The 11,340-nt window shown below is 40.2% G+C and overlaps 3 protein-coding genes across 3 annotated transcripts; 1 reads left to right on the forward strand and 2 right to left on the reverse strand.

Moving 5' to 3' along the window:
* Positions 1-92: 92 nt before the first annotated feature.
* LOC130704421 (lactase-like protein) lies at positions 93-3,329 on the reverse strand. Its single transcript, XM_057525844.2, has 12 exons — positions 3,121-3,329; positions 2,920-3,050; positions 2,719-2,850; positions 2,533-2,655; positions 2,421-2,469; positions 2,218-2,352; positions 1,988-2,145; positions 1,698-1,912; positions 682-837; positions 579-607; positions 413-491; positions 93-331 (listed from the first exon to the last, which is right to left on the reverse strand). The coding sequence occupies exons 1-12, from the start codon at positions 3,278-3,280 to the stop codon at positions 187-189; spliced, it is 1,512 nt and encodes a 503-aa protein (XP_057381827.1). The 5' UTR covers positions 3,281-3,329; the 3' UTR covers positions 93-186.
* Positions 3,330-5,596: 2,267 nt separating this feature from the next.
* On the reverse strand, positions 5,597-7,214 carry LOC130704441 (succinate--hydroxymethylglutarate CoA-transferase-like). Its single transcript, XM_059494364.1, has 2 exons — positions 7,011-7,214; positions 5,597-6,933 (listed from the first exon to the last, which is right to left on the reverse strand). The coding sequence occupies exons 1-2, from the start codon at positions 7,079-7,081 to the stop codon at positions 5,658-5,660; spliced, it is 1,347 nt and encodes a 448-aa protein (XP_059350347.1). The 5' UTR covers positions 7,082-7,214; the 3' UTR covers positions 5,597-5,657.
* Positions 7,215-7,408: 194 nt separating this feature from the next.
* On the forward strand, positions 7,409-8,995 carry LOC130704444 (MKI67 FHA domain-interacting nucleolar phosphoprotein-like). The gene is made up of 4 exons (XM_057525868.2): positions 7,409-7,625; positions 7,742-7,936; positions 7,994-8,102; positions 8,166-8,995. The coding sequence occupies exons 1-4, from the start codon at positions 7,509-7,511 to the stop codon at positions 8,960-8,962; spliced, it is 1,218 nt and encodes a 405-aa protein (XP_057381851.1). The 5' UTR covers positions 7,409-7,508; the 3' UTR covers positions 8,963-8,995.
* Positions 8,996-11,340: the final 2,345 nt, after the last annotated feature.

Genomic DNA, 11,340 nt, shown 5'->3' on the forward strand with positions numbered 1-11,340 from the left:
TCATAACACCCATGTGTGTGTGTGTGTGTTTGTTTAACGAAAGGTGGCGTCTTCCTGGTGATTTCTCAAGGACTTGCTATAAAATAGCTGAATGTTTTCTTGGCATTTGTTGCATGTATTGCTTCACATTTCGCCATGCATGGTTAGAAGCATATAAAGAAGCATTATGCAGATTTATTTTCGAAATCAATAAACGATTGGCGAATCGCAAACATTCTCGGGGACGAATCCGTTCTTTTGAATGATTCGGGCGTAGTAGTTTGCCGAACTCTTGGGAACGCGAGGCTTGGCCGGATCCGTAAAGTTGACGTAATGCATTCCAAATCTTTCTCTGTTTTTTTTAACGGTTGTGAAGAAAGAAAAACAAGAATAATAACTAGGTCAAACCATCTGAAATCAAAATCATGATTACAAATATCCACGTTCCCACTCAAAGTTGTCCATCAGGCTCCAGGCTGTATAGCCAATGACGTTTGCCCCATCTTGGATGGCTAAATATACATAAAATATGAGAAGAAAAAACAAGTTGATAAGAAATTCGTGAATCTCTTGACGTTTCTGGATTAGTAGATAGTTACCTTTGAGAACGTTGTTGATGTAATACTTGCTGCACGAAAAGAAAATATTTGTGTTATCACGCAGAGAATGAAAATCAAATGCGACCAATGCAATTATGCTCACTAATAATAGATCCTCATCGAGTCGTCGAGATATCCATTGCGGTCACTCAATCCGTTTTCCGTGATAATAACATCGGGGTTGTTGTACCGATCTTTGATCCAGTTCAACATTCGGCGGATGCCCCATGGAGTGATTCGTAGCCAAGAAGATGCTGATCTGTTTTGAAAACATAGACCGCGTAAAAGAAAATTGTACGAGAGAAAAAGTTTTTTTTAGAAAATCCGGTATATCCTTTCACGTCTCGAAAGAAAAAGTTTGCCATGGGATTATTTTTTGGAGGGGGGCTGTGTGCGTTGATGCCAGCAGTTCTGACGTAATTTGAGTGAAAGTCTCCACAATTCTTCCGATCATTCAATATGTTATTCACCTTCGGATGGACTACGTCACTTTCGCTTCAACTCAACCAATGTGTGTGCGTGTAAAAAAAAAAAGAGAAAAGTGCAACAAACTGAAAAATAGGACGCACACGCATGTGTAAGAATCAAATCTACACCGCGATTCTCTCGCGGCTTCCTGGTCCGTTTTTCCTTGATGCGTCAAAACCTTTCCTTCTTGGAATTGCATGATCACTTCTGGGTTTCTTAATGTCTTGCGAAATTTATATCACGGGATTTTTACTCAGCTGAATTAGTTCAACGTTTCGAATGATACGAGAAACTGGATTTGAAGAGGTTTGAAAATGAATGGCGTTATTTGAAATTCATATCTAATCGTGGTGTTTTTCTACTGTCTTGGCTGCATTCTGATTGGCTATTAAATCGATGGTTAGTGGGTCACAAGATCTCATCAACCCAAATATCAAGACTAATTTGACGGTCTCACTTAAAACGAAGACAGATGACATACCCGCTACATTAAAGTGCAGAACGTCCTAGATTGGGAAAAAACTCGCGAGAAAAATGATCACAATTTCAAGGTTAACAACCGATACCATTTCAAGGAGGACCTTGAGCTGATGAACACCTTCGCCAAAAATGGGTAACCAACGAAAACAAAAAAAAGGGCGTAACTCTTACCCGTACCAGTTCTCCTTGTCTTGATACGCAACTACATCTTTGTCTGTGTAATAGTTGACCAGCGTATCATCAAACAATTCTTCTTTGACGATTTCAGATGAATAAAAATTCAGGCCAAAAAAATCGGCAGAACCTCTAAGCTCTGTTTTCTCAGTTTCAGTGAAAACGGGAAGACGAGATTGGGGGAGACCCGCAGCTGTGCTTTTTCGAGCAATCTGCGATAAGTTTCAAAAACCATAAAAATAAATTTCTTACAAAAAAATAATATGAAAAAAAAAATCGAATATTACCAAATCAATCATAACTTGTGGATAGTCTCCGTTTCCCCAGATTGGATTGGCGAACCACCCACCGGCAAACTGCATGGAACGTTCGGCAGCGTCGATAGATGCAGTGCTGTTATCTTCTGGTTCTCCCCAGCTAATATTCAAGGTTATGCCCACTTTTCCTGTAACGTTGGCCAAGTATTGTCGAGTTTAATGATTCCTCCCTATACGCCAAGGCTTGAGAAAATGTTTACCATTCTGGGTTTGCTTGTACTTCAGCTCGTACAACCGATAAGCTTTGGCGTGTGACCGCAATTGGTTATGCGCGGCTATGTAGTCTTTAGTTCCGGACTCTGTGATGCCTGGAGCCTTCGATCCAGTGCCATATCCTAAATGTTTTGCGATTAATAAAGAATGTCGTCGACAACTAGTCGCCTATAAAGACACTCCTACGTACCTAGATAAGCCTGACACCAGGGCTCGTTGAAGGTGATCCAGTATTCCACCTGCGACGTGTTGGATTAAGAATTTGTTTTTGACTAGTTGGACGAAATGAAGAGTTAACTTACGTCAGCACCAAATTGCTCGAAGCAAAGATCTGCGTAAGCTTCGAACCAGGTAGCGATGTCTGGGTTCTGCCAACCGCCTTGGTCTTCTAGAACTTGCGGGAGATCCCAATGGTACAGCGTCACCTTCCAAAAACAATGGGTTTTCCAAACACAACTCATTTCAATTAAAACAAGAATAAGTCTCACCATAGGTTTGATTCCTGCGGCTTTAAGGGCTGCAATCAGATTTTTGTAGTACTGAATGCCTAGAGGATTGGACGCGCCCACTCCGTTCGGGATCACACGAGACCATGAAATTGAGAAACGGTAGTGACTTACCTGAAATAGGTCAAATCATTAGCCCGATAAAGTATAAAGCTATCATTTTTGTTTCGTTGAGAGTCTTACACCCATGTTTTTCAGCAACTGTATATCTTGTTCGTAAAGATAATAGCTAAGACAGGCGTCATCTCCGGTTGATCCATCGGCAATCATACCCGGAGTCCTGACATAAGTGTCCCAGATGCTCGGTGTGCGACCTGAAACATAAAAGATTTCATTTAGCTATAGAACATTATTAGAATGCTAATAATAGCAAACGAATATCACCATCAACGTTCCAGGCACCCTCTACTTGGTAAGATGCCGTAGCAGCGGCCCAGATGAAACCTGGAGGGAAACTACCATAGGTAATTGTATCATCAATGAACTCTGCCCGGCTCAAGAAGCCGAGGCAGCTCAGGAAGCAAAGAATGAAGACCGCCCGCATTGTTCAGTACAACCAAGTTGAAATCCAAACTAAACTGCCGTCTGCATTTGAAAGTCCTGTATTTATAGCTGTAAATAGGATAGCAGCTTCCTATCGCAGAAGTTTCACTGCTGTTTGCTCAAAAAAGTACGTACGTGATGGTTTTAATTTCCTAGCGCGTTTGCGTGGTGTCGCAGCATTTTAGAAACCGTTAAATCATAATTTTGACATGTTTTTTAACTACAAAGGATTACAGTGAGAGATAAGCATATCTTTCACGCGTCTGAGAGCACATATTCTTAATCTTTGGTTGAGAGACTTTGACTCGATAATTTGCAGCGTGATGCAGCTCATATATTCCTCATCGGCAGAGTCCAGAGAAAGGAACGATTGTACTCCATTTGTTCACCAATGATGCTGATTATATTCTGAAGTACCGTCAAAGCAACGTTGAAAGTTTTACAAGCTGGCATACCACAGTACAACTCACGATTCACAATCATGCGCATAAAACTGCCTTTACCAACAGATGAGCGATAAATGCAGTCGGCTTTCTGATAACCATGATTTCAATCAACCATTGCTGGCAGTTTCTCCCTAGTTATGCAATTTTGTGGCTAGACCTGAAGGACATGATATGAGCTTGGCCGTTAGAGCAAAATAGTACCTTGTAGATCCTTTTTTTTTCTTTATTTGAGTCCCATACTGTCCTCGCACGTCCTAATGACAGACTTCCCATGTCCTTATATCCACAGTTGGCCATCAACACACAACGGAAGATATTAATGTCAATCAAGAAAAAGAAATGACATCCTGGAGACGTAGAATTAAAACAAAAAGTGTGAGCTTGCTCATTTTTTAAATCGCAGGATATCAAGGCGGTAATTACCGGATGTCACGAATACCAACGAGGACACCGAGTCAAGAACAATATGGATACTAACAGAAAACTGTAAAAAATTCAGGCTGCGACATTTCTGCGATACATAGCAACGCTAAAGGCCACCAGCGCCTAGTTAGTCTGAAACCAAAAAAGGACAAGACAATTTGGTTGCGCTAAAATATCGGTTTTAGTAGGAAAGGCTGCAAATGTCAGCGTATGGTAGTTTCGAATTGTTGTTTCCTTGCAATTTATGAAACAAATCTTATTCGATGCTCATGCCAGACGCTTTTGAGTCACCACTTCTCGTTTCACATAACATCTCCATCCAATTTCCTTTGTAAGGTGATGTTTTCCCACAACACGCACCCCCCAGGTTGAGAAAAAGTCTTGGGCTTATTATTTTTTTTATAGCTGTATTATTGCAGCATTCACTAGAAATATGGGTGATGGCGAGAAAAGCCATGTCGGGGGCGAGGTGACGTTCGAGATGATTTACCTTTTCATAGAAACAACAGAGCAAGAATAGCGTGAGTAGACATTTTCGCGCAATTTTGAGGTGAACCATAGGAAATGCTCTTTTTCTCTGCTCAAAATGTCAGTCGTTCAATTCTCACACCCGCCAACGGCAAAGACTTTGTCTACAAGACACATAAGGCGAATAGCAAAGCGTGGAGTGAAATCGGCTAAATATTCGTCATCACGATTGCCTTCTCTCTTTCACCATGATTATTGACCACAGCTAAGAAAGTCGTAGAGAATGCTCGATCATGAACGAATTTCTTTCCGACGCCTCGATCAACATTCGTGGGCATCCCATAGAACAATTTCCTTGTTCAATGGTAGTGCACAATCAATTTCAATAACCACTGAAAAAAAAAGGCGTTTAAAATAGGAAATTTAGTTAGCTTCGGAACACTGAAGATAACTGAATACATATCCAAAATCAATTTCTTTCGTGTATATTCGATGTTGTTGTGACTTTATGACATGGTACTTGTTGGAATAGGTCGAACGAGGGGGGATAATCAAAATTGCACAAGGTGGCTATGACGCATTTTTGGAACTCTTATGTTCGACATGCCCACTGCAATGGTCACACTCGTCTTCTTCAGACTCTGAGGAGCTCTCACCGAACTTGTGTGGTTTTTTATACACACAGCAACCTGAAAATTAGGAAAAATCAGCGGCCAAAAACCTTTAATAAAAAAAGAAAACAAAACTTTGGCGGCTTTCTCGCCCTTACACTTAGATTTCTTTCTGCCTAGATGTTCGTTGTCGACAGTATCTTGAGCCCATCCCACTTTTTTAGAGGTTTCAGGTTTCTTTAAAGTTAGTACCACGGTAGATTCCTGGAAGAAAAAAAAACACGCTTGAAATGATTTCCTAGCAAAATATTTCCTAATCTAATGCACTACCAATTAATATTAATTAGTGAAAGAGGAAGTAAAAAGAAATAGTATAACCCTTCGTATTTATTCTGATCCCAACGTAAAAATTTACAAATCAATACTGCAACTAATTTACAACGCCAATATCTCTGAGTTGCTGTATCTGAGTTAAAGAGTAACCCAGTCGTTCTCGAAGAACGGATTCCGTATGCTGGCCCAGTTCTGGGGGTGGAAGACGAATACGATTGCCCGTCCCGCTGAACTTCACTGGTGGTCCGACAAGTTTCAACGTCCCGGCGGAAGGATGATTAATTTCTTGAACCATTTCATTATATTGCACTTGAGGATCTGCAAAAACCTCCGACAATGAATTGATGGGCCCGTAAGAAAAATGTGCACCCTGAAATAATTCTAGCCATTCTGCGTTGGTTTTTGTTGAAAGGGTCTTGCCAAGTTCTTCGACAAGCTCTCTTCTATGCTCGACGCGTAAAGCATTCGTCAGATATTTAGGATCTGACGACAACTGCACACGTTTGATCCTAGAGCAAAGCTCACGAAATTGACGATCATTGGTTCCACCAATCGTTATATAGCCGTCGGAGGTAGCGAATGCCTGGTAAGGTACAATACTTTCGTGCGCTGTGCCCCAGCGTTTGGCTTCTTGGCCAGCCATTAGGTAGTTGGAGCCAAGGTTTACTAAGCAAGCAACTTGTGTCGACAGCAAATTTGCGGATATTCGTTGCCCGCATCCCGTTTTCTGCCGTTGAAACAATGCTGCCATGATGGCCCCGTGAGCGTATAATCCCGTTGCCAAGTCCGTTAAAGCTACACCCGTTTTGCACGGCGCTCCATCTTCTGGCCCCGTAACGTATATCAGGCCTCCCATGGACGAAGCTATAACGTCGTAACCGGGACGAGAAGCATAAGGGCCAGAGCTGCCATAGCCAGTAATTGAGCAATAGATAAGTTGTGGATTAATTGCCTTTAGATCTTCATATCCCAAGCCATATTCTTCCATTTTTCCAGGAAGGTAGTTTTCCACCAGAACATCACTTTGCTTTGCCAATTCTTGGATGATCTTCATTCCATCATGAGATTTTAAATCAACACAAATACTTTTTTTATTGCGATTGATGCTGATGAAATAGCAGCTAGTATTACCCACAAATGGGGGACCCCAGCTTCTTGTGTCATCACCCACCTTGAGACGTTCTACTTTTAAAATATCAGCCCCTAAGTCACCCAGAATTTGCGTACAGTAAGGACCAGCTAAAACACGAGTAAGGTCCAGTACTTTTACACCTGACAGAGCATCAGCAGAAGAACTGCATTTGGATACTGGTATTGTTTTCCTCAAAAATTTCCTCTGAAAAAAGTCGGCGCATAGTAAACGGAACATTTTCGATCAAAGAACGGAGTCGGAGACAACACCAACAAAAAAAGACTGTCTATAGAAACCACTACACTGTCTCAGTTGCTCACCTCCCGTTTTTCAGTCGAAGTTTCTGTTTGTCCAGAAATTTGGTTGGTGTCCATGTTCCTTGAAGCCATAATCCGATCCAGACGGTTTGTGTGTTCAAGAAATTATACGTTTTGGCCAAATAGAATTGAAAATTGAAATACACAACACAACACGAGCAAGAAAAAATAAGAGATTTCAACTACGGGCTTGATGGCACGTTAAAGTACCGTCTGTGAGGCCAATTGAAAAAGAATTTTCATTATTTACAAAAATTTAGATCTATGACGATAGATTTTTCTAATATACTATGATACAAGTGTGATGGACTGTTTCAGAAGTTTATTCTTACAAATTGCCATTTATGTATATATTAATGTATGAAAGCCACCATTGGAGGCGCTTAACAACATAGCAGACGAAGCTAGGTTTTTTATTTGATGGAAATCTGAAGCACGTGGCGTTGTTCGACAATATAGCCTTCTTCTCAAAATTTGACGTTTAAACCTCGTTTGGAAAATGACTGACGTGTTAAAGGTAACCAAAAAATCCGAGAAGAAGAAAACCGTTGCAAAGCCTGTGAAGTCAGACGAAACATTGTTAAAAGATGCCAAGAAAAGAATTATGGGTCTTCAGGTTTGTCTTTAATTTACTCTAATCTGTTCATACTCTTTTCAAAAGTTTTATTTAAAAAGTATTTGAGTAATTTTGTTTCTTTGCATTTTTCCATTTAATTTTCCTCTGTTCTTTAGAAAAAAAGCAAAGGAAAGCCTGTGCAAAAGGGAGAAGGTTCTGTTAAGAAGACTAAGAAATACACGAAAAATGCACAAAAACGTGGAGTTGTCTATCTTGGCCACCTTCCTCATGGTTTCTATGAAGAAGAATTGAGAGGATTCTTTTCACAGTTTGGAAAAGTTGCAAGAGTTAAAGTTTCTAGGAGTTCTAAGGTACAAAATCAAAATATTATTCATTAAATTGTATACTATGACCTTGTTATTTAAAAGACAGGGAAAAGCAAAGGATATGCTTTTGTTGAATTTGCCTTCAATGATGTTGCCAAAATTGTGGCGGAGACCATGAACAATTATCTCATGTTTGAAAGACTTGTTAAAGGTATGGAAAAACAAATTACCTGCATGTCTTGAAATGGAAACTAAAAATATTAATTTTCTTTAGCTCAGTACATTCCACCAGAGAAGGTTCATTCAAAAATGTTTCCCTCCCGTTTTATGACATCAGAAGTTTATCCAACAGTCGTTCGTAGAAATCGTCTGATGGCAAAACAAGAAAAAACACCTACAGAAAAAGATAAGCAAAAGCACCGTGGTCGCATTCTATTCAAGATAACGAGGGCTGTGAGTGCCCTCAAAGAAATGGGCATCGACCACCAACCTCAAATTTATGATCCTGAAGCTGGTGCAAGTATGAATGACGATGTTTCTCTGACTAACAGTGACGAAGTTCCTCAGTTAGTTGCAATTCAAACCGCAATTCCTGATTCAAAATCATCGAAGAAAAATCTTAAAGCAAAACACAAAAAGAACAATAATGCCGCGGACGTTAAACTTGCAACAGATTCCACGCCGACTAAAGGGGGTGCAGGCTTTCAGTCAATTGGAGCTCAATCGTCAGCGCCTACAGATTCGTCACCAAAGTTAACACGGAATCAACGTAAAGCTGCGCTCAAAAAGAACAAAGCTAATGTTGAAGTTACTTCTCCTGTTGATGATGCACCTTCACACTCCCCCAGTAAACGGTTGAAACAATCCCCGAAGCCCCCTGCAAAATCGGCTGCCACCCCTTCGAAAAAAAGTTCTGAGGCCTCGGTTAAACCTTCCCCTCAATCAGTTAAAGTATCAGGAGCCTCTCCAAAACCAGATTCGAAGAAAGCCAAGGCCAATACTTTTGGCAAAGAAGTCGCTGCGCCCTCAAAATTACCGATTCGTTCCGTTAAGGGAAAGAAGCCTGTTTAAATCTTTTCGGAAAATAAACAACAGTTCTAATCGTAAATTTTTTTGTGTTTTGTTTTATCTCTGTGTTTAAAGCTTACGTGGAGAGAGTACCATGGAATCTAAGAAAAGTATCTTGTTAGTAATGTGAAGAATCTAAGTACTCATCGTTTTCATTATGTATGATTTTTTAACCGAAAATCCCCACGGTCGTTAGGAAACATGTCCTCTGACATTTGAGAGATCTGACGTGGAGTCAAAAACAAGTTAGGGAAAAGTGAGAAATAAAACTATCTGGGAAACTAACGTTAATGATCAGAGGGGTGAATGTAGTCGTCCGGAGCATTTTTCTCGTGTGAGCATTTCACGTTACGGGTGTTGAAATTTGACTAATTTGTTCTAGAGATAAACTTTCTCACAGTATAATGGTAAATAGGGGAAGAAGTGGCTGTGCATTATGAAAGGTAAGTTAATCGCTAGTTAGCGACAACTGCAATATTTCTAGATCACATTTCATGATTAGCCCAAACCACAGAATAAGTGGGAGCTATTTTGTTTGTTGATTTGTTGTGTTGAGTGTCAGCGATCCAATGATGGTTATGGTCTAGTTGTGTAGGGGAAAGAAAAGAGGGCGGGAGTGAAAAATCACTGTTTGGCTAACTGAGCTTCTGGATAGCGGCCAATGTTTAGCTTGCGCCCTCAAACCCCAAATGTGGGCGCTCCTTTCAAATATTCTTGATGGCTCTGCCAGGTGGTGCTTCTTCATTCCAAGCCCTCAGTACCACAAGAAGAAACAAGGAGGAAAAACGAAGTCCGGCTCAGTCCTGCGAAACTCATCAAAAGCACCATCGCTCCGGCGGACGCCGATATCCTGCTCCCTATGTTTCTCTCTTTCACTGCCCTTGTGGTTGTTTTGCCTTTCGGTGGTTTTTTTTTTCTTTTCACTGGAGACATCAACTACATTGTTGACCATCGTCTCTAATGGGATGCGTCGTCTCTGGCTGAGTCAACACACTAGCTACTGTGTTGCCTGAGAATTCACGACGTTTCGGCTAAGTTAAATAAATAAGCACAAGTGAAGACCAAAAATGTAGTCTAGGGCAATGTATCTTTTTTTTTCAATTATTAGTTTATTTACCGACAGCTAACAGAGCTTCGATGTTTTTTCTTTAAACATTGGTTTGTTAAATTTTTAATCGTAATGAATGGCTGAACGTATAATGTTATAGCTCAAGCAATGCAATGTATTAAGGTTAATGTTCGGTTTTTTTATGCGCTGATAAGCCGTCTAGCAACCTAAAATGTTGCAAACGATGTGTGGGCGTTTTCACTTTGGGACATTTAATTTCTTAAACTACGATAATTTTATAAATCCCAGATGCAAGATCGAAACTATCTGGCAGGCGAGTCAGTTCTTGATGACTGTCTAAAATTTATGACTGCCAACCATTCATGAATTTGTAAGAAAAAAAAAGTTCAGGTCTCGTGATGAATGGGTGCACATTTTAAAATCCCTCGGATGCTCTGCAAAACAGTTTTAGAGTCACAATGTAATAAAAGAGTAAAAACATCAAACGGATTCTGACCGCCATGTCAGGATTTAAAATGGAAAACTACTTCCTCTTGTTAAGTTAGTTTTTCCGTTTATACAAACAAAAATCGGCAACCCTTTTGGTAGTACGAAATTGTTTGGAAGACTCACTTGCTAGGCAATGATACAAAATTATGAGAAACAGCCCTTTAGTTTGGAGAATATGTTGCTTCTTTGAAATAAAACGGATGTACCAGGATCGTTGAAAAAGGATTATTAGATTGGGTCTAACGTAATAGTTTCGTGATCTCCGTTTGATTTCAAATCGAAATAATGCATAGTTTACTATATATCGATTTTAACAAAAAAAGAAACAAGCCAAAATATAAGCCCGACTTTTTAAGCCCGACTCTGTGCTAACTGTCAAATGGCGTTTCTTAGCTGAATGAACGGAAGTGGACAAACACGTCTAATACTTGCGAAAGAGTTCCTCAGTAATCGCGAAGAAGGGTAAAATATACGAACAGAAGGGGAAAATAAACGAAAAGGGAAAATATACTTTGTTACGACTTGACCCTCTCTACGAAATTTTATTGAATCCACAAATGCTTGTATGTGAAAATCGTTTTTTATGGCAACGTTTTGTTTTTTGAATTTTATTTTTATAACTATAGCATCCAACAGCTTCCTGGGAGTTGGAGAAGAAGGCTGAGTTTCCTGTCGGTTAATGGGGCGCGAAATGTGAAACCTGCCGTCTTCACTGCTACTCCCAGTGTCGAGCGAAGCTATTTAGTTACGGCTCAAGTGTGAGCAGGCTTCGCCCATTCATTAGACCTTCACAACTGGACCATCGGCCAGTTGTGTAGTAAAA

The sequence above is a fragment of the Daphnia carinata genome, chromosome 3, assembly GCF_022539665.2.
Source record: "Daphnia carinata strain CSIRO-1 chromosome 3, CSIRO_AGI_Dcar_HiC_V3, whole genome shotgun sequence".
Classification (NCBI taxonomy): Eukaryota; Metazoa; Arthropoda; class Branchiopoda; order Diplostraca; family Daphniidae; genus Daphnia; species Daphnia carinata.